Genomic DNA, 23,539 nt, shown 5'->3' on the forward strand with positions numbered 1-23,539 from the left:
AAAATTATTATCAAATAGTTTTTGGCAATTATCTTTTGATTAGGATTTTAAAAAAGGAAAATTACTATTAAATAATATTTTAATTACTTTTTAATAAAAACTTTTTTTGTTAATATCTTAGTATATATATTTTTAATTATGAGATAAATTAACACATGTCATAATCTTAAGATATATAATTGCCATGTGTCACGATCAATTAAATGGTTTTCAAATAATTACTACTAAATATTAAAAAACATTACTATTAAATAATTTTTAAAAGTAGTTTTTATCAAAATTTGTTTTTATTATCTTATTATATATATGTTTAATCATTATATATTTAAACACATGTCACAATATTATAAGAAAAATTATTATCAAATAGTTTTTGGCAATTATCTTTTGACTAGGATTTTGAAAAAGGAAAATTACTATTAAATAATATTTTAATTACTTTTTAATAAAAACTTTTTTTGTTAATATCTTAGTATATATATTTTTAATTATGAGATAAATTAACACATGTCACAATATTATAAGAAAAATTATTATCAAATAGTTTTTGGCAATTATCTTTTGACTAGGATTTTGAAAAAGGAAAATTACTATTAAATAATATTTTAATTACTTTTTAATAAAAACTTTTTTTGTTAATATCTTAGTATATATATTTTTAATTATGAGATAAATTAACACATGTCACAATCTTAAGATATATAATTGACATGTGTCACGATCATGTTAATTAGCAACTTTGAAGAACCAAACTTTATATAATAAGATAGTCGAAGTGACATATCGTTAGACGCTAAATTAGAACAAATTTTTTTAAAAATTATATTTTATGATTTGTAATTTGATCTGTAAAATAATTAGATTATGTTTAGCTAAGTTTATGATTTGTAAAATAAATAGACAAATTTGACGTGATAAAAATATAAAAATTAATTTAAATTTTAGCTAGAAATGAAAACACTTTAAATATATTTAAATTATTTTATATTTGTGTAGTTCCTGTCAAAACGTTTCAGTTTAGTGCCTTTTTGTTGCTTTGACTATAAATGAAATTTCCGTATTTATTAAGATTATCCTTTTTGGACAAAATCTACTAACAACATTTTGCTAAAATATTAAGGAAAATTTCATAAAAATACCAAACTAAAATGTTGATTAGCTTTTTAATACCCACTTTTTTGTTATCCAGTATATTAACCAAACTAATTATTTTTCTCCTTTTAATACATTTACTTTGAATACTATGCTCATTCTAATACTTAAACTATGTTTTTAATCAAAAATATTAGTAAGTTTCATATTTTACAAAAATAAATTTAAAATTTAAAGCTAAATCTTAAAATATCTAATTTTATTTTTAAGTTTTGGAGTAAAAATATCTAAAATTTGGATAATTTTTAAAAATTATGAGATAAGTATTAGTTTTAATTCCAAACTTAGTTTTTTTTTCTTAAATATTTTACTAAATTTTTTATTTTATTCAGAATTCAGTTTTTATAAATTTTAAAAATTTATCCAAAATTTAGTTAATATTTTTCTTGAAACTTAAAAGAAAATTTGAACTTTTCTAAGATTTGTTTATGAATTGTAGGGATTTTAAAAGTTATTTTTTAGAAAATTAGTGTTTATTGTTAAAATGAAAATAGTTTCTGTATTAAAATGATAATAATTTTAAAATTAAGTGTATTAAACTGAGCAAAATGATTATTTTCAGTATTAATCCGGATAGCAAAAAAGTTTGGCTATCTTTTTTTTTTGTCATCAGTTTGGCTATCAAAAAGCTTATTAAAATTCAGTTGAGGTATTTATATGAATTTTTCTCAAAATATTAATAGATATATTTTTATATTTTCAATGGGATGATTTTTATTATATAGCAAAAACTAAAAAGCTTATAATTTAATACTTCTTTTTTACTTATAATATTTGTATGGTCTCTTTCGGCTAAGGAGTCCAGTCCAACATATAATCATCAGAGATCTTATTATTAAACACAAAAGCTCATTATATGATAGAATAGAAGATGAAAACTCAACATTGATGGAGTATTTTACCAAAAAAAAAAAAAAAAACATTGATGGAGTATCTCATTATTTTACGGCCATGGAACAATGAGACCGAAGCAGAAGGTGTTGATGTTTTGATGGACTCGATAAGAGGAGTTTGAGTGGACATATCCCACAAAGCACCACATATCAGTGAGGATACGAATAATATTCAGGCTCAATATATGATCCAGTAATTTGCATATATATATATATATATATATGATACATACAACATCTCTGTTTTGAGCTGTTTGACCTAAACACTCTAATCAAACGATTTTTTTTTTGTTTTTTGTTTTTTGTTTTTAAATTTCGTTTACTAAAGGCAATAAAAACCATACAACCATAAAAATTAGTTTGTTTCGCTAAATTTATTACCAAATAAAATTGAGAAAGAACAATAGAAAAAGTCACCTTTTAAAACATAATACTAAGAACAACATAATCCATCGTCAAATCACCAATTATAAGAATACATAAGATCAGTTTTTATCGGTCATGGCCCTCGTAGGCACAACAACATTTTCCAGTAGGGTTCGGATTACACGTTCCATAGTCGTACCCAGCCACTATACAGTCATAGATACATTCATGAAGTCCGTACTTTCCTGGCACACACTGAGCTGTGCAATTTGGTGGCCCTACAGGTATACAACACACAGTCGAATTATAATCATGCATATACAATGTCGAATAATAATTTAAAAAACAGCTTAAGAATATGTATGATAATTACTATTAGGAATGGACAATATTCATGGATGCCTGGAGATTTCAAGGTTCTCAGATTCATCAGACATGTTTTAACTATTTGAATTCAGATTCATAGCTTCAAGATTTTCAGAATTCATATATATCCAAACATTAGGTATTGACGAAATGGATCCATGGAAATAAATAAACTATATCCAAACACTAAAATAATAATTAAATTTTAAAAACTAATAATATTGTATAAACATTAAATATAAAATTACAAAACATAATGTTATAAAGTAATTTATTTTTGAAAATTTAATATATTTTAAAAATATTAATAAAATACATATTTAATATATTCATAATCCTTATAATATACTTCATGAATTTGATTCCGGTTTTGATGAATCCTAATTATGCTATTTAGATATTCAAATCGGGTTTCAGATCGGATAATGTATTTCAAATAATAATTTCAATTCTACTACACATACATATAGCCTATACACTTTGATTAGTAGCATACGGTTCATCGAAGGTGTGATTGGTAGTGAGTGTAGGTGCTCTCCACGGCCCAATTTATTTTTACAGCTCTTGAAATCATCTACAATTGTACAAGTGTTCTGTATAGACAAAAATAGAGTAATTTTTTAGAGCTTTCCATAAAATTTTACAACAATAAAATCTAAAACCACATTAAAAAGTCTACAGATTTTTTTCTACAGCAAAATTTTTAAAGTTACGGCCATTACCAATCGGACCCTGAGTTAGTTTGAGATAAGGGTCTGAATTATTAATAACTCAAAAATATTATCAATTATACATTAAAATTCATTTGGCTACTACTGGTTCAATATTTTGAATGTTTGTGGCTAAAGCTAATTGGAAGATAACAAAAATAAGAAGAAATATTTTGTAATAAGCACATACCTGATGCTGCCACAACACTATAGTTGGACATTAAAATTGCCAATATTGTTACAAGAAAAAAAGTCACAGAGGTTTTTGTGATAGTCATTATATATTTCTTCTAGCTTTTGTTTCTATCGAGAGGAACATCTGTTAAAATTTGCTGTTCCCATGACAAGTTCTATTTATATGAATTTATGTCAAAAGGTTTTAGTTTAATACCTTTTTTTAATTTTGACTATAAATGAAATTTCCGTATTTGCTGATATAATCCTTTTTCTGGACAATCATCTACTAAGAATCTTTTAGCAAAAATATTAATAGATATATTTGCACATTTTCATATATGCTAATAATGGGATGAATTTTTATAATAGATTAGTACTTGAGTATGTATTGACACGGTACAGCCTATCGGCTAAGTATGGATTGACACGGTATAGCCCATATAATAGAAGATGAAAACTCAAATCAATAGAACATATCTCATTATTTCACGGCCATGAAAAAATAAGACCGAAGCAAAAGGTGTTGATATGTTATGATAAGAGGAGTTTGACTGGATAGATCCCACAAAGCATCACCGATAAGCACCACATATCAGTGAGGCAGTGAATAATATTTCCAATCTCAATATGATCCAATAATTTGCAAATATATAATATATATATATATATATATATATCTATGATATGGTATTTTCTTAAAGAAATTTTATTATTTCAAAACTTTTCATTTTGTGGCACATAAGAAAACCAATGAAAAAGACCACCGAATTATTTAGGCGTCATAACTTATTATATCACCTTGAATGCCAAAATTAAGCCATTAAATTAGTAGTATGAAGCTTTTTAAGCCAAACGAGAATGGAAGACTCACAATCTACGAGTTAACATTATTTAATGGTAATCAAATTTAAAAGTAGAAGGTAACAAATAGGTCTGGACGTTCGGGTACCCGTTGGCATTTGGATTGGGTTTTTCGGGTTTTCGGATTTTCGGGTTTACGCTTCTAGGTCTTATACTAAAATTTTATTAGTACGGGTCGGGTTCGGATAATAACACTTCGGATTCGGTTCAAAATTGTATTGCGTCCTAAAACGCATAAAGTAATCATATATCGTACGGATTCGGGTTATATCGATTCGGTTTGGATATAGCCAAAGCAAAAAACAAAATTTTTGAAGTAAAACACAAAGAAAAACATCTAAATTAAATAAAAATTAATCTATCACATATAAAATTGATAAAATAACAATAAAATGTTACATCAAAAATGAAAACAAACATCATTTGTAAACAATATGTATTGTCTTATAGAGAATAGACTTTTTATTTCAATGAACAAATTATAAAATACTTATTTATAACTAATTGTGTACTTAAAGCATTTATTAGAATTTTAATATTTATTATTATATATAATATTGCCACAAATATTGAATTTAATAATTGGAATACTTATATATATTTCAAAATATTTATATTGACTATTAATTTCAGATTTTTCGGGTTACCCATTCGGGTTCGGTTAATAACACTTCGGACTCAGATATTTTTTGTACCACCTTACAAGACCCGTTCGGGTATTTTTACGTTTCAGATCGGATAACGGATCGGGTTTTTCGGTTCAGGTTCGGTTCGGATTTCAGATTCCAGATTTTATGCCAAGGTCTAGTAACAAACACCAAACGAAAAACCAGCCAGCAAAAAAAAAACGAAGAAAACACAACATTAAAAAGCTAGTATTAAAAAAGGATGAACAAACAAGGACGGTGACGTGGTAGAATCTAAAATTAGCGAAAGAGGAGCGGACAGTAGTTTAAATTTCCACACCTTCCGTTGCTGGGTTCTTTGTACGAGAGTGGTGGCATAAGCCGTAATTAACAACCACCTCCGAGCCCTTTTTCAAAACCGGTCGTAGTCCCTTGACTCCTTGGTGATCTTTTCTCTCGGCCATTAATACACCTTTGTCCACTGTTTATAAAACCCCCGAAGCTTCATGATAGGTGGTAAGCTGTCTTCTTCTTTTATCTCCTTTCCAGCAAACTTTCTGAAAATATATATAAATCTTGATAGGTGGATTACAGCGTGCATTGTATTCTGATTTTTTTTTTGTAAGTTTGTAATGTTCTCTTGTCTGATTGTATTTTTTTTTTTTAATTCCTTCCTGAGTTTTGAGCTATCATGGTCGGAAGTTTTTTTTTTTTCTTTTTTTTACAGTGTATATAATATACGAGATGCTTCTAAAAATAAAGCTTCTTTCTTTTTTATTTTAAATCCAGCTATAAGTCAGATTCTTAGTTTTTTTAATCTATTAATTAATCTCTCAACCCTTAGTGTGTTAAGTAATTAAACATCAAGGATTTCTCAGCTTCGAGTCTTTTTAAAAAAAAAATCAAGACATTTTTTTCATAGTTTGCTTCTCTTTTGATTAATATATTGCGTTATGTCAAGTGCTTAAATTCTTTATCATCCTAAAATATTTTCCTAAAGTCTTTGATCATATAACTGCAGGTGAGTATGTTCTGTGCCAAGAACTCTGTTCTGATGTTATCACCATATGATCTCTAATAGTGACTATGGTAACCCCAGATTGGTGAAATTCACTATTTATTGAATCAAGAACATACACAACAGGAGGGGTTTATATAGATTATCTTTATAAGGTGTCACAAAATGGAAAAGAAACTTACAAACTCTAATAACATGTCTCTGATAAGAATGTTAAGAGGTATCATATGTCTGATGGTGTTGGTTTCAACAGCTTTTATGATGTTGATTTTCTGGGGGTTCCTATCAGCTGTAGTGATGAGGCTTTTCAGCTTACACTACAGCCGTAAATGTGTTTATTTCTTCTTTGGCTCGTGGCTCGCCTTGTGGCCTTTCCTCTTTGAGAAGATCAACAGAACCAAAGTTATCTTCTCTGGGGATAAGGTTCCTTGTGAGTCACGAGTGTTGCTCATTGCCAATCACCGAACAGAGGTTGACTGGATGTACTTCTGGGATCTTGCACTGCGTAAAGGTCAGATTGGGAATATGAAGTATGTCCTGAAGAGCAGTCTGATGAAGTTGCCTCTGTTCGGTTGGGCGTTTCACCTCTTTGAGTTTATCCCCGTTGAGCGGAAATGGAAAGTAGATGAAGCAAACTTGAGGCAGATGGTTTCCAGTTTTAAGGATCCTCGAGATGGTTTATGGCTTGGTCTTTTCCCCGAGGGCACAGATTACACGTAAGTCCCCTCTTCTTGATGCTTGTTTAGAAACCCTTTGGTTTAAAGCATTTCACCATGCAGAGAGGCGAAATGCGAAAGGAGCAAGAAGTTTGCAGCTGAAAATGGTTTACCCATACTGAACAACGTGTTGCTTCCCAAGACAAAAGGTTTTGTCTCCTGCTTGGAAGAACTGGGTTGCTCACTTGATGCAGGTTTGTTTATACTTTTGCTGTTTTTGCATCATTGATTGAAACAAACTCTTATGCAACTATTTGCACTTGTTGCAGTTTATGATGTGACCATCGGTTACAAAACCCGTTGTCCGTCTTTCTTAGACAATGTCTATGGTACTGAACCATCAGAAGTTCACATCCACATCCGTCGAATCAGCCAAAACCAAATCCCAAATGAAGAAAAAGAAATCAATGCTTGGTTAATGAACACATTCCAGATCAAAGACCAGCTGCTCGGTGAGTTCTACTCTCGTGGCCATTTCCCTAACGAAGGAACAGAAAAAGAGTTCAGCACAATAAAGCAACTGATAAACTGCTTGGCGGTGATTGGGTTCACTATCATCTGTACGCATCTCACCTTCTTCTCGTCGATGATCTGGTTCAAGATCTATGTCTCTTTGGTCTGTGCCTACTTGACCTATGCTACTCATTTCAATCTTCGTCCTGCGCCACTTGTTGAGACTGCAAAGAAAAGCTTTCAAATTAGTAAAAAAATGAACTTTTAATGTTATGCCATTTCGCATGATGGAATAATGTTTTTCTTTTAGTATATATTTTGAGGTTAAGACTCTATCCAATTTCTACTTGTGAAATGTGAACTCAAGCTGCAATAAATGAACTTTTACTCTATCTTATATGTCTTCATAGATTAACATGTTAGCTCACAGCTTGGCAGGTACAGAACACAAAAATACAACCATAAGACACCTTTGACTGCTTCTTAACTCACAGAAGCACTACAGTTTCACCAAAAGCAAAAGCAGAATAAAATATCGTTTATTTCTCAATAAAAATTTGTCAAATTGGGATAGGATAATACGTCTAAGATATATCAAAAGTACAAGAAGTTGCATATGAAAGCAATTAAATTTGAGTCCCCAATAAAGTTTGAGGACACCAAAGAAGGCCCGTGACAAGTTAGCACATTGGAACGAAAGTAATGCCAATGTCTCACGGGTGTTCTTACTTTATATTATATTAAAAGTATCATAAGACAACAAAAGAATATCGATTACACTGTCATCTACATGTATAGTATAGACCATCTCATACATTCGATATTCCCCTACATATGCGCTTAAATAGATATGCACATGAGATTAGTTCTGAGATTAGTCACAAGATTATTGTCTTATATGATGCTAGGGACCCATGTTTTCATGTTATTATGATAATTTTATAGATCTAATCTCACCAGTAACGTGCCTATCCTCTCTATATAAACCGTTTGAAGCAGGTAGCCTAGCCTATCCTAAGCTAAGAGAATAGCAAACCATCAAGTAGTTGCAAAACAATCTCTCAAAGTACTAAAAGAAATGGAGCCAAACACTAAGCTTGTTGTTATTACCTTGGTTCTTGCCTTGACACTCACGGCAGCAACGGGAGAGTTCTGTGGTATGAGCGTTGCTGATCTGTACTCTTGCAAGCCCTATGTGCAGAGTAAGAACCCAGTGACCGCCGCGATTGATCCCAAGGGCCCTTGCTGCACTGCCCTGTCTAAGGCTGACTTCCAGTGTCTCTGCAAGCAGAAAACCAAAACCAATCCTTTTCTCAGTTCGATCGACCTCGACCTCGCTTCTAAACTCCCGGAGAAGTGTGGATTATCTGGTGCAACGTGCTAAGACAGGTTTCCTTTTCGAAGGTTTCGCTCTGTGTTTTGATTTTCTTTTATGAATCCATTGTTCTTGTACTGTTTCTGTTGCTGTTGTTGTTCTGTGTTGGTGTGTGATGTTGTTTCAGTTGTTGTCTTAACTCCATTGTATTGGTGTTGCTTGATTTCTTCAAAATAATAAAACAAAAAAAAGTATTAGTAAGAGTGATTGCAAAAAGGAAACAAACATTCAACTCTAGAACATGTTACATGGCACAATGAGAGATGAAAAGAGATTCCATTAGTACTCACATTGTATGGTTGAGCTAAGTTAAGACTTAACATGCCCTTCCATGATTCCAAAAATGGAGGAAGTTTTATACAACCACTTTGGGTAAGAAAAGCTTAGGTTTCTTGTTTCTGAATCTTCTGGCTGATGCAACAGCTTCAAAAGAGCGACACTCAAAACAGATGACCAACAATCACTGCTGATGAGAACACTGAGAAAGCTATCTGTGAAAAAGAATCCAAGTACTAAAAATCAGTGAAACTACACAAAAACAGAGAACATGGACCTTAAGTCCTCTGAGTATTCTATAATAATGTACAAAAAATTGATACCTCTTTCTTAAGCAATCATTTCAGTCGAATCCTTAGTCACAAAATGTAGCATAGAATATATAGCTTCAGTTCTGAAATGCGAAATATCAGAGGACCTAAACATATGAAGTTGATTATCAATATACGCCCAGCTGCACCCATAAAACTTTCCCAGCTCCTTCCCTCTCATACGATTCCGTATCTGTCTCATCTCATCCCATCTACCAGACGAGGCATGAGAGTTAGCAAGGTGAATATACCGAGACCCGTTACATCCATCAATCTCCAACAGTTTCTCTTCCACTTCCTTCACAAGCTCTGTATTCTTATTCAAGTTACACGCATTTAAAAACGCTCCAAGAATAACAGCATCTTCTTCAACTTGATCAATACCTCTCATTAGTTCTATGGCTTTGTCTAGTCTACTGGTCTTTCCATACAAATCTATGATGCAGGTATAGTGACCAACCTCGGGGGATATACTGTAAACCTCTGTCATCGACTTGAAGTACTTCTCACCTTCTAGAACTAAGCCACTGTGACGACAAGCTGATAGGAGGGATATAAAAGTGATTTCATCCGGCTTGAGTCCAGCCTCGGTCATCTCTTCAAAGAGCTTGAAAGCTTTTGCGTCATGGCCATGATGAGCATAACCAGATAACATAGCGTTGTACATAACTGTATCTCTCTCGAAGCTACTATCAAAGACCTTTGCAGCATACTCAACGTTCCCGCATTTTGAATACATGTCAACAAAAGCAGTCACAAGTTTCTTATCCATTAAGGTCCCTGATCTTAAGCTGTGACAGTGAATCTCCTTCCCCGGTTCGATTGAAGCTTGTAAAGAGCATGCACCAAGGATGCTAACCATGACCGAAGAATCAGTAACTTTGTCCTTGGCTATAAACTCACGTGCAAGTTCAAGGACGGAATCAGGTTGACATACTTTGAGATACCCCAAGAACATTGCATTCCACAACACTAGATTCTTCTCGGACAAAGAGTCAAACAACCTCCTCGCTTCCACCATCTTGCCCTGAGACGAGTAACCCACAATCATCGAAGAAGTTGAATACAAGTCGCCAATACCATATAACAAATGGACAGACTCTGCATACTTCATGTCTCCACACTTACAGTAAACATCAACAATCCCACTGCTTATAAACTTATTAGAATATGATCCGTTCTTCACCACCCGACCATGCACTTCCTTCCCAATCTTCAAGCTCTTTAAACTACTCACAACATTTAGTACAGCCGCGGTAGTGTGTTCATCCCATTTCAACGCACTTTCCTCCATTCTAACAGCCATCTTCAAAGCTTCTTCCTCAAATCCATTCTGCACATATCCCCAAACCAATGTATTCCAAGAAACTGTACCGTTCAGTTCTGGATTTCTCAAGAATATACTCAAAGCTCTTTCAACGTCACCCTCTCTACAATAAGCAGCAAGCATCGCGTTCTTAGCCACACCATCAATAACCTGAACACACGATCCGTTAAATACATTACAAACTTCCTTAAACTTCCCACACTTCGAGTACATGTGAACGAGAGAGCTCACGGCAAACTTGCTTGCATCATTCCCTGTTTTCACCATAACGCCATGCAACTGCTCACCATAAAACGCGTTGGTTAGCTTCGCAGAGAGTTTGAGCATTGTAGTGAGAGTGAAATCGTCAATCCAAACCCCGTCCTCTTCTTTCCTTTGCATCTCACCGAACATCTCAATGGCTTCACTCTCACACCCATCAGTTTTGGCAAACCCTGAAAGCAAAGTGTTACAGGTTACCAAATCTCGTTCAGAATTAACAGTTCTGAACAGTTTATTCGCTTCTTTCAAATCGTTGGACTTTACGTAGGCCGAGATCATAGCATTCCATGAGTAAACGTTTCTCTCAGGCATTTCGTCGAACACCTTACGAGCTTCCTGCAATAGTCCATTTCTTGAGTAGAGATCAACGAGATGGTTCGAGCAGACTGTTGTCAAGGTTATTCCAGATTTAATGGAGCGAGTGTGATGCAAAAAACCATATTTTAAGCAATTCATGTCAAGCGTCAGACAAAATTTCTAATGTTTCTCAGATAGCTATGAGACCTAAGCACGAATGTTTCTAATGTTTCTGCACTAAGTCACCCTACGCGGAGCGTGGCGCCACGCGCTGATGAAGAACAAACAAAGAGAGAGGCAGTGGGATAGTGCAAACTACTCGGGCTCTATAGCTGGGCTGCAAGGTCTAAGCCCGTTAATAAATTAATAAAATATTTTTTATATTTTTACTCTTTTTTATATCAAAGTTTTTATTGATACTCAAAATTTTCAAAAAAATGATCCCTAAGGAGATCTATCTATCTATCTATTCATATAAAAGAGTGTTTACTCCCTCCTGGTGATGCCACATCAGATTCCACATCAAAAAATCATTGAACCTGGTTTCGACACGTGTCTCATCTATACGAAACACATCACTTCATTAATCTGCAGTCGGATGGGCAAAGCAAATTTTTTAATGGGCTTGCGTGTATGCCCTAGAGATTCTGAAAGGCTGTGTGAAATGAGTCTTCCTGATTAATCTTTGCGCCGATCTCTGTTATTCAATGATTGAAACATTGCATTAGTCGGAATCGAAGCGTCACCTTCAACGGGCTCATTAACAATTTCTTCTCCACTCCTCCCACGTGAATTTCATCAATTTTTTTCTCTCAGAATCTGCGACTATCAAAAGGTAAGTCCTATTCTGTGAATTTCATCAGTTCTATCATTTCATATCTTTCAAAAATCCCAGTGATTAACGTCGATGATTTAGATTTCGATTTTGTTAGTTGATTTTGTTTTAGTTTGTTCATGTATTGATTATCAAAATTTTTTATTTAAAAGCTTGTGTCTGTGGGAGATGATTTAGAGATTTTGTTTGTTGATTTTGTTTCCAACGAGATTAGTTTTGCTATTGACAGCTTCACTAAACGTCTCCTCTTGACTCTTTAGCTTCAACAATCTACAAAACCTAAGACATTACAATTCATTATTTTTGTTATTAAACGGTTGTCATATACATAATTGTCCAATTTTCTGTTCTTTTTGTATATTTCACGATTGAGGTTTTGAAATTGGTTTTTGTTCAACCTTTACTTTCAGGTTAGTTCACAAAGAAGATATGAAAAAAAAAATTTATTCCGATAGAGAGGAGTAATCTAGGATTAAAAACGATGGTGATAAAGAGATTATTGATCTGAAAACTAAGCCAAACCGGGAGAATCTGACGAGGTAAAATCAGAGGAAGAGATTACAAGTGAAAAAAAGCAAAGCTTAAACTGAAACTAAAAGCTTAAAGCTAAGGTGAAGATGAAGAGACTGAGACGATCCAGTAAAAATGCAACAGTCACTGGAAAATCCGGTATGCTTGATGAGATTATCAGGCATGTTCTATATCCAGAAACAAGTTGAGGCAAGTATGAAACCATGATTCTCTGTTTCACCATTTGCTTCAAATAATAAGAATCTATCTCATGAGGAAATCACATTTTCTATTGGAGATCCCTTTAAACGTTTTGATGTTATCACCATGAGACTGTGTATTCTGTTACTCAGATTTTGATGTTGTGTGTTTCTACTTGCTGTGTTCCAGGGTATTGTGAATCTTCCTTTCATTGAGAAGTAATTGCTAGCTGCTACAAGGATAACTGCATAACTTACGGTCAAAACCGCATATTTCCAGGGAACTATAAATCTTCATGAAAGATAAATTCTTGGACCCTTACGATGTTATTTTTGTTACATGTCAAGATTGCTCAAGCCTTCGATTTTAATGTTACTGTCTTGTGGTAATTAGAATTGAAACTGATTATGTATGAAGTTTTCTATATAGAATCAGTCTCGCAAATTGCAAAATCGGAATCTATTTTCATTCAAAAAAATAAAAAAAATCTGAATCTATTTCTAATACAACTTACAAGACCAACGCCTTACTTAGGACTTGGGAGTAACTATACTGACGGTATTAGGCAACCCATTGTCTGTGCTTTGCTTTAGTATGGCTAATCTGATTCGCTTCGTGTGTGTTAATAATTTTTCCTCTGGTTCCATGATATTTGAAGTTATTTTCATGAATGCTTTCAGGTACCAGTTGATAAGAGTACCTTACCTTCTATAGGTTCGGGCACCTACAAATTTGTAGATTTGTTCGAAGACGTTGGGACAGCTGTGTTTGTTGATTAAATGAGCGACTACGGACCAGATTTCTGAAAACAAAAACAACAACAACAAGATGTGACTCACCGAGAAACTCTTTGAAAGCACACTCAGTCCATCCTTGAGCACATGGACTTCCTCTTGATACTCACCAACTACGATCTTTTGGAAGAGAAATCCAAACGAGGTCCTTTGACATACTGTGAGTAATACGAGACTTCAATCTTGTGGTCAGTCGTCACCGTTCCAACAACAGTAAGTCAGTAACCCAACTTTGGGTCAGCTCGCGCTCCAATACATGGCAGTAGCGGTTTTACTCTTAGTCGTGAGAAAACTGTTTGTTTCATCAAGAAAATGTTTGGACCCGAACAGTGTCGATTCCTCTCTCAAGTTAGCTATGGAGTTCTAAATTAGAGTTAGGAGACAACAAACATTTACATGAGTGAATTGTCACCGAGCCAAGTTTCTTCCCAACTTAATGTTCGCACTAAAAATTTCTAATGTATATAGTGACCAAGCAGGGGAGAGGGGAAGGAGTATCGGCTGAGGTGAAGAATATGAGAGAGGAAGTATCATGTGTGTAGGATGATCCAGTGAAGATCGTGTGTGAGAAGAAAGAGTTGATGAGGAAGTAGGCATTGGAGTTGAAGGATTGGAAATTGGGTACGAGTGGTAGGCGGTGGAGATGGAGAAGCAGAGAGTGAGGTGGATGATATAGTGTAGCAAGAAAGAAATGGATAAGGTTATGCGAGTGAACTTGCAAGGAAGACTTGGGATGGAAGGATGGTTCATATTATGAGGCGGAGAGATATGAGTTACCGGAGTTAAAGTCGTTTTGTAAAAAAGTTCAACCGAGTTCTGCAACTGGTGATCTGATTAATGTTAGGAAACTCACACTGTCGACATAATTAGAGAAAAGTCAAAACATATTTGCATGATTGATTAGAAGAGATTAAGCATATTTAGAATTATATTTTTTGAGTTTGGTACAAACAAATTCAACAAATAAAAATTCAGTTAAAATATGTTAAATAACCTTATTATAGTTAAACTTTAAAAATAAATAGAAAAAAATTATCAGAAAAAAGAAGTTTTTAAAATTAAATAGAGACGGCAAGAAGCCTATTACTCTCCATTTTAGATCAAACTTAGAGGAATTGAAAAATTATGAAAACCCACAACGAAAAAAAGAATTCTAATTAAAGCTAAATGTTTTTAAAATCTACATAAATGAAATATAAACAAAGAAAATAACTAAAATTTACTTAAATACATAATATAACCAAAAATACTTAATGTAACAAAATATATACATAAAAATACGTTAAAAAATAAAATAGAATTAATTCCAACAACATAATGCTTATTTTACTTTCCATCAAAGAAAGGTCACCAAAATTTTTTAGTTAGTGAATTTAACTGTTTTCGATCATTAAACTCAACCCGAAGAAAACTTACAAAATATTAAGGGAAACCACGAAAAATACATAATAAGAATATATATTTTTTAAAATAATCTTAAAATAATCTTAAAATAACAAAATATAACATAAAAATGAAAAAGCCAGAAAAAACTTATTTTCATGATAATACAAAGCATAAGAAGTATATATTTGCTACAAATACAAAACTAAAGACGTAACACAAAACAACATAACAAATAACATATAACAAAAAAAAAACATATGCGCTAAAAAATAAAAGAGAACAATACCACCAAAATAAATAGAACATGGTTTCATTAAAACAATCTCAACAGTTACGTTGAATTATGAAGTTTAGTTTATCGTAACGAGATTAAATTCGATTATCATTTTGAATCGAAAGTATGGTCAAGAATATTGAATCACATCAAATATAAAATCAAACACTTTCAAATAAAAACTAAAGTTCAATAAAATACACAAATTTTATGCATGTAGCGCAACTAATTTTGAAACCCTTTAAACTCTTAATATATATTAACCCAACACTTCTTCTCCAACTCAAACTATTTTTCCAAATCCAGTTCACCAGTATTGTATACTATAAATCATATTCGGAAACAAACAAAATAACTCATATCATAAAGTCAGTCATGTTTGGTTCGAAGGTGAGATATGGGAACGAAAGTGAAAACAATGAATAAAGTGAAACACGATCTAAACTTATTTAAATATCCTATCTTGGTTTTCTATATTGTTTTGTTCTAAGAGAAAAACATCAGTTACATAATCTGATTAGTGCATAATCGTTTGACATAACAATTACAATATAAATTAAACCACAACACAAAATTTGTTATACTTTGGTGATAAATTTTTTAATCAACAACAAATTTTGAGATAAAATTACGTTTATCATTGTTCAAAATTGATTATATATATTATATAAATGGTGCATTTACATCAAAATAACTTTGGACGAAGTGGAACAAACATTTGAAAAGGCAAATTTTCAAACACCTTGAAACTAAGATAAATAATATTTAGATAAAGAGTCCGATTAGTTGGGTTGTAAATGCAGAACTGTAAGAACTCAATCTATAATATCTATTGACGTAGTTGTAAAAACTTTAAACAAGAAAATATTACAATTTCTAAACAGCTGATTTAAGAAAAAGCATAAAAATATAGAAGGTTGTAAATTTAAAGGGAGAGAATCCATTAAATTACTTAGATACTAATTAGAAACAAAAGTTATAAATAGTTTTAAGTGAACCGAAGCATGTAAACAATTCAACCAATTAAACACAGTAACTAAAATTTAATTAAGTTTTGTTCATTCTGCTCTTCACCTTATATATAATTTTCAATAACAAAAAATGGATACACAAATTTTTGAATCGCGTAAGAGAAAAACATTGAATAATTTAAAGTTGTTTTATATTTGTCTATAGCTACTTATATTTTTATAATATATTATAAATTTTATATACTAAAATAAGCATACTAAATATATAATCAAAATTAAAATTAAAACACAAAAACCGGGCGTAGCACAAAGAAATAAGTAATTTAAATTACTCATATCTATTTTTGATTCCGATAGTGTTACTTTCTGTTTTAAAGAAGAGTTTACTCTCAGCTCAGCCCTCCACGTCACTAAATAGGGAGTAGAGAGAGTGACACGTGTTGTTTCTAAAGCGCCTCTTAATCTAAGTTTTTGTGTTTCTTTTCGTGGGTTTGATTTATACAAATTTGGTTATTTTCATTTGGGCCTCTTAACCCTGCTACTCTAATGTGACATCACTATCTTCGTTTTTTTCCCAAACCCTAAGACCATGTGCATCGCGGGCTCCTTAGAAGGATTTTCAAGCGTGGACCCCGCACAAAGGAAGAAAAACGGTAAGGAAAACAATGAGATAAGGATCGACTTCTTTTGGGTTTTTGTGATTTTCGCGGGTTCCACTGACACGTGTAAAAAAAAAAAAAAAGAATTAAAAATCTGAAACCCAAGTGGGGTTCCAGCTATGCACATGCCCTAACTGAAAAAAAAAAGAAAAGAAAATATAACCATAACTACAACAATCTTTCCCTTTTCCAAGAGATCGTTCTTTGTTTCAAAGAATTTATAATCGAATCGTCTTAGAGACTATTAAGCAAAGTTAATATATAGTTTAACTCTAATTATGTATTTTTAATTAGTCCTTGTAAACACGAGTACTTAATTAGTTATATAACTCGAATGATAACAAATATAAAAGAGAAAATCATGTGCAACTATACGGCTGGATTATTTACTTGTGATCTGTAAAGCTGTGGCCAAGAAATAAAACTATATGCATATGGCTCATTGTATGATTACATCTTAGAGTTTATCCAAATTTAAGTTGACTTAGAAATATACTATAAGACAAATATTTCGTAGTTCAATATAGGTAATAGCTATAGTTGAAATAATTATTGAACTATAAGAGACAAACAAACACTACTTTACAAAAAGAAATACTGCATGGTTGGCACATTATATATACATATACGTTCCACTTCTGCAACTATTTTATGCCTAGACATGGGACAGTCGGACAAGTCCTTAGACGGGAAGATGATTCTCTTCAAATGTGTATTAGGCAAACGAATCTTTAGCTTCATACTCTTACTATGTTGGGCTTAAGTTTGGGTCAACCCCGTAACCCAACCCTTACCATCAGTATGGGCTCATACGATATCCATATTATTTCAGTTGACTACTGTCTAAATTTATGTTTAGCGTTGTGACGTAATGGTTAGGACAATTTTTTTTTTAAAAAAGAGTAAACATATAATTAATTATTTAAAAGAGTAATCATACTTGTACATAGTTAAATACCATAGTGGAGTTATCACGAAATTAGTTTAATCTTTGTGACACGGAAACATGACGAATGTATTGTTAGCCTTTTCGGTATCAGAGCAATAACTCATGTTTTTCAAAGCGTGTAACTAGGGGTGAGCGTTAGGATACCCATTTAGATTTTGGATTCGGTTCAGATCTATTCGGGTTTTGGGTTCGCTTCGGATCTTTGCGAGTTCGGTTCGAGTTCGGATAACCCATTTAAATTATTTTAAAAATTTTAATATTCATTATATCCTTAAAATTTCACAAAACTATAAAACAAAATAATATATTACATATAAATTTGTATAATATATGTCAAAATACCTAGAATTAACATATAAATTGGTTTGATTTGAATATTTGGATAGAAAATCAATAGATATTTCAAGTATTTTGTTGTTTTTAATATATTTTAGACATTTACTTTTGACTATTTATGTATATTTTCATGTATTTTAGACAACTTAAAAATATCTTATATATTTTGGATGTTTTTAATATATATTAAATCTAAAAATAAGTAATATATTTCGGTATATAAATCTATTTCGGTTACATTCGGATACCCAAGATATTTCGGTTCGGGTCGGGTTCGGTTTCGGTTCTTTAGATACCAAAATTTTGAACCTGTTCTGATATTTAATCAATTTCGGTTCGAGTTTGGTACTACTTTTTCGAATCGGGTTCGGTTCGGTTCTTCGGATCCTGGTTCTTTTGCCAAGCTCTATCTGTAACAATTCCAATATACATTTTCAGCTCTCCAGCGTCCACCATGAAATGTGAAACATAATATTCTCCCTGCAAACATATAAACTACTATTTTTGCTCAACTAAAGTTTACATAGTGTTTAGGCTGTAACTGGTAATTAGTAAAAAGAATAGTTGGGATGAAAAGATAATTACTAATAAAATTTGATAGAAATGAAATTAATATTTTATTATTTCACCACTTTTCAACCTCAAATGATTATTTAAATTAAATATTATATTTCATTCAATGATATAAAATAATATGAAATAAAATACTTTGTCATATAACTAATGAATATTACTAACAATATAATAATATAAAAGAAATAAATACTAATGAATATTCATTCAGTGATTTTATTCCATGAGAGTATATCCCAGTTTCACCTTGTATAAAACGATAAGAATATAACAGAAAAGAGCTAAACATGGCTTTCACTAATTTAAAACAAAAAGGTATGCAGTTGCACACTCTGAAAATATTTTCAAAGTTATCAATCTGAAAGATAAGAGTTACTAATTTTTTTTTTAGCTTTAAATTTATTTATTTTTAACTGCTGCCTACCAATTTGATTGTAATAGTAAACTCAAGAAGACTTAGAGCATATGCATTGGTGTACTTGTATTAGGAGTCCTTAGGAGTTAAAAAATATTATTTTTTAACTTTTGAATAGTTAAAGATTATTGTCTTAATCTTACGTCCAATAGTGTTATCCAATCAGAAGTCCTTAGGAATAAAATAATAATATGGCAGTCGTCGGCGTCTTCGCTCTGACATGTGAAATACCTTCTCCCTGGATCTCTCGGTGTGTAAGATGTTGCGACTACAGGGTCACCACCACAGTAACATGTCTTCGGGATTCCTTCTTCGACATCAGGTTGAGGAACGTACTGAACAGGGACTTGAAGGTTCAACCTACTCTGAGCTTCATCGGCATACACATCTGCTTCTTCTTGAAGAAGCCAAGTTAAACTCACTTCTGAAGACGACGGTTGGCTATAGCTATAATCTTGGCCCATGATTCCGTAACCTGAGAGAATAAGATGGAAATTAAACATCAATACTAAATCAATCGAAGGAAAACAAAATCGTATTCAAAGCCTAATCAATTCGAATCTTCATCCCCAAATCATTTGAAACCCTAACTTCAATCGAAATATCCCCAAATCGATTTAAAACTGAAAAGAAACCCTAAATCTCGAGGAGAACAACATCCGACCAAAACAAATCCATAAACGAACGATAGGAGGCTTCGATTTACCTTCGATATCACCAAGTCGTCTGTCGCCTCTTCGATCGCCCGGAGCTTTTTTTTTTTTAATCTCCTTCGCGTTTAATTTTTTTTTCCCTGAACCAAATTCATCCCGACATCGAACCGGGGAAGGGATGACACGTCGGTAAGGATTCAATCCTTCCAGCCTTCTAATTAAGTTACGGTCCTTAATAAACCGTACTTAATTAAATTTTTTTAATTCTATTTTTCTTAAAACCGCGAGCTAAGGACTCAATAAACCGACCGTTGCGGTTGGTCTTAAGAGTGCAGCCGCGACACTGAAGCCACGTAATTAAGGTTCTCCATTACTTTCTACAACCCTTCTCATCCCTCTACGTTACATTTAATTCCTCTTCATCTACTTTATTCTAACTTCATAGATATATACACTATAAATAATGAGGATCATTCGCCAGATCTCATTCCACCATACTCAAATCTCTTCCTTGCAAACAGAGCCTGCAACAATGGTGACCTCTCATGTCCTGCTGCAGATTTAAAATCCGGTCGTTTCAGAAGACAGTGGTCACACGTCAACTTCATTTTTGGGAAGCAAGAGATGTGAAGAAAGGAAGAAGCTAACAAGGATTGATGTGATACTGATTTATGAAAAGGCTGTCCTTCTCATCTTCCCTCGCCTTTGTTCCCACTACCACTTCAAACGCGTAAGTTTACAGAAACATAACACTTTTTTCATATTTTTTTTGAATCTCTAAGAAAGAAAGGACTCTTTGTGATATACAGTTGTGATTGATCTTTTACAGGCTAGGTTATTTGCATTTAGATAGAATCGTTCATTGTTATGTGAAACCAGAGTACATGTTTTGGATTAGAAGAGGAGTCTACGGCTTGCTGATTTTGGAGTGGCTAGGATTGAAGCTCAGAATCCAAACTGTTACTCTTGGATGCGTAGCTCCAGAGGTAACAAAGAAACATAACTCTTACTTTAAGTTAATGATTGACTAGGTTTCAATCTCTCTCTCTTTGTGAATGTAATATTGAAACGTGTTGTTTGGATCTTTAATCGGTTTTTGGTTTTGTTGGTTTAATATAAAAACGCAGTACTAAACCCATTTTGTAATTCAGTTTTAGTTTCCGCTCTTATTGATCCAGTGTTGGTTTGTGTACGATTTGGTTTTGGTGTTGAATTAAGGTTGGCTTTGTTAGAAATAACGTTAGGTTACATTTTCTACAAATATAATATGCTTTAGCTAATATTGTATTTATCTAATATAACTATTAGATTCGGTTGTGTTGTTTTGTTTGCTAAGACTGGTTTTAGCAAAATCTAAAACAAACTTCAAATGGTTTTGGTTTTTTAGATTTTAAAATTGAAAAAATCAGTTGGTATACAAACAAATATCGGTTTAGGTATTCCTAGCTTTGTTTATGCATGTTAACAATAATCTGAATAATTCGTATCTTTTTTTAATTGGTTTAAACAGAATCCGAGACTGTAGATACTAGATACCAAGATGCTGTCAGACATCATTATTGAGCAGAATGGAGAAATTTTGGGATGCAAATCATGAGAAACTACGGCAGATGCAGAAAGTTGTGAAGATGCTTGAAGGAGTCGACACCTCTCAAGGCGGCCGAATGATTCCGGAAAATCAGAGACCTGCTGTTTCTTCTTTGTCCCCGATTTACATTTTTACCACTCTCTACCCATCTTATTATCATTATTACCTTTCTACCTTGCATTTTTGAGCAATGCTCTGTTTTTCCCCTATGTCCATTAAAATCGTTATAAAAAATATATGATACAGATTTATTTTCGTGTGAACATTAAAATAGATGTTTACTTTCACTATACAACCGAAATGTCAGATACTAATTTTTTTTTTAGATACTAAATTTTTAATAAGATGTGTGATAACTTTTTCTTAGCTCTATCATACATAGAAATACATTGGATGAATAAAATAGCAATGAAAGATTTAAATGTGGATGCTTAAATCTTTGCTTTTTTATGAAGAAATCATTTAGGTACATGCTTTTACAATTATATTAAAAATGATTTTACAAGCTTATTTTCATCAAATATGACGAGAATATTTGCGTATACGATATAATAATGTTATATAGAACAAAGCACATGATCGTTAAACGAATCTTAGATAAATATGGATATAACCTAAACAAAACAAAATAGGCCAATTGTTAGAAACACATCAAGAGACCTTTATGTCGAGTTAGAATAACCAAATTTTGATGTTGTTTGACAAATTAATCAATTAATGAAGTATAAGAGAAACAGTTACATTCTACCCGTACAATCTTCAAAACCGGTATAACACATGTTACTACTACAACCAGATGATGAAGTTTGTTTTCATAATTTGAGCAAAAAAATTAGGGTTAGGCACTTCGGTTATTTTATCGGTTTGGTTTGGGTTCGGTTCAGTTTGGGTTCGGTTCAGTTTGGTTAATTTCCTTCAAGAATTTTTCCAACTGAAGTAACCATAATTGGTTTCGGTTCGGTTTGTATTCGGTTTGGTTTGTGTTTCCGTTCGGTTTAATCGGGTTCTTTTAGTTTTATTCTTTTAAGAGAAATAATATTTTAAAACACATGGTCATGAGTTGGTGAATATGAAAAAATAAACCATGTAAACTAAATCCAATACAAAATTGAAATAAAAACATTTAAAAAAATACAAAAAGTTTATAAGAACATAATCAAATCAAATTTTAACTAAAGTAAATATAAATTTAAAAATATCAATAATAATAATTCTTAAAAATAAACTATGTAAATTAAATCTAATATAAAACTGAAACAAAATCTTAAAAACCCACAAAATTTTTTGTAAGAACACAAATCAAACCAAAGTTAACTAAAGTAAGTAGAAGATTAAAACCCCAACTTTGTTAATAAAGTTAATAGTGACTTTAGTTTTAGCATTTTAGTATATTGTATAATGATAGTATGTTTAATTCATATAATAACATAAACACATTGGTTTCTCGGTTCGGTTCAACTCGGTTTGGTTCGGATCGGTTTCGGTTTAGTTTGTTCGGGTTGGAAAAATCTTAAACTAAACTCTTTGATAATAAACTTTAGTTTGGTTTGGATCAGATCGGTTCAATTGGTTCGGTTTGACTCGGCTCGGTTCGTTTTTTTGTCCACCCCTAAAAAAAACACTTTAGCTCAAGGTTTTAGAATAAAACCAAATTATTTGAACTTCTTTAACAAATATCAATACTGGATTACAATTTAAAGTGTTGTCAAAAAATTAAAATAAACCTTAGGTATTAAGTTTGTATGTAGACAATAAACTCATACCACTATCCTACATAAAAAATAAGCAATATCATACACTACAAGAAAACATATTTTTTACTAGGGCAGTATTCCTTGTAAATTCGTCGTAAACGGGGGTGTTACGACGAATTAACGTCGAAAGACATTTCGTTGTTAAACGTCCGTCGTAACGGAGGTTTCGTCGTAAACGACTCGTTACGTTTACGACGAAATATATTCCTCGTAAAGCGCAGGGAAAGGATTCGTCGTAAACGACACGTAAGCTTTCGTCGTAAAGCCCACGTAATTATTTCGATGTAAAGCACACGTAAATACATTCGTTGTAAATCACTCGTAAACATTTCGATGTAAAACCCTCGTAAATGTTTCGATGTTAATCACTCGTAAACATTCGATGTAAACTCCATGTAATGTTTACGAGGAGTTTACATCGTTTCTTATTATATTATTATTAATTAGTATATAATA

The 23,539-nt window shown here is 32.3% G+C and overlaps 2 protein-coding genes across 6 annotated transcripts; one reads left to right on the plus strand and one right to left on the minus strand.

Moving 5' to 3' along the window:
* The first annotated feature begins 5,422 nt into the window (after nt 1–5,422).
* Nucleotides 5,423–7,730, plus strand: LOC106343096 (probable 1-acyl-sn-glycerol-3-phosphate acyltransferase 5). Of its 3 annotated transcripts, none has more exons than XM_013782229.1 (4): nt 5,423–5,667; nt 6,173–6,885; nt 6,949–7,079; nt 7,155–7,730. In XM_013782229.1, the coding sequence occupies exons 2-4, from the start codon at nt 6,335–6,337 to the stop codon at nt 7,604–7,606; spliced, it is 1,134 nt and encodes a 377-aa protein (XP_013637683.1). In that variant the 5' UTR covers nt 5,423–5,667; nt 6,173–6,334; the 3' UTR covers nt 7,607–7,730. The 3 variants fall into 3 exon arrangements, with proteins under 3 accessions (XP_013637683.1, XP_013637684.1, XP_013637685.1); XM_013782230.1 differs by lacking the exon at nt 5,423–5,667 and adding an exon at nt 5,669–5,772; XM_013782231.1 differs by lacking the exon at nt 5,423–5,667 and adding an exon at nt 5,714–5,734.
* A 717-nt stretch (nt 7,731–8,447) lies between these two features.
* LOC106344160 (putative pentatricopeptide repeat-containing protein At3g18840) lies at nt 8,448–11,414 on the minus strand. 3 transcript variants are annotated; one of them, XM_013783561.1, is made up of 4 exons: nt 10,859–11,414; nt 9,313–10,777; nt 9,004–9,204; nt 8,448–8,879 (listed from the first exon to the last, which is right to left on the minus strand). In XM_013783561.1, exons 1-2 carry the CDS (start codon nt 11,342–11,344, stop codon nt 9,320–9,322), a joined length of 1,944 nt encoding a protein of 647 aa, XP_013639015.1. In that variant the 5' UTR covers nt 11,345–11,414; the 3' UTR covers nt 8,448–8,879; nt 9,004–9,204; nt 9,313–9,319. The 3 variants fall into 3 exon arrangements, with proteins under 3 accessions (XP_013639015.1, XP_013639017.1, XP_013639014.1); XM_013783563.1 differs by having other exon boundaries at nt 9,313–11,061; nt 11,153–11,256; XM_013783560.1 differs by having other exon boundaries at nt 9,313–11,414.
* Between the last annotated feature and the right edge of the window lie 12,125 nt (nt 11,415–23,539).

The sequence above is a fragment of the Brassica oleracea genome, chromosome C5 (assembly GCF_000695525.1).
Source record: "Brassica oleracea var. oleracea cultivar TO1000 chromosome C5, BOL, whole genome shotgun sequence".
NCBI classification, from domain to species: Eukaryota; Viridiplantae; Streptophyta; class Magnoliopsida; order Brassicales; family Brassicaceae; genus Brassica; species Brassica oleracea.

Coding starts and splice junctions, on each gene's coding strand:
- LOC106343096 (XM_013782229.1), top strand. CDS start 6,335: ATGGAAAAGAAACTTACAAACTCTAATAACATGTCTCTGATAAGAATG. Junction 6,886..6,948: donor CCCGAGGGCACAGATTACAC/GTAAGTCCCCTC, acceptor TTCACCATGCAG/AGAGGCGAAATGCGAAAGGA. Junction 7,080..7,154: donor GGGTTGCTCACTTGATGCAG/GTTTGTTTATAC, acceptor CACTTGTTGCAG/TTTATGATGTGACCATCGGT.
- LOC106344160 (XM_013783560.1), bottom strand. CDS start 11,344: ATGAATTGCTTAAAATATGGTTTTTTGCATCACACTCGCTCCATTAAA.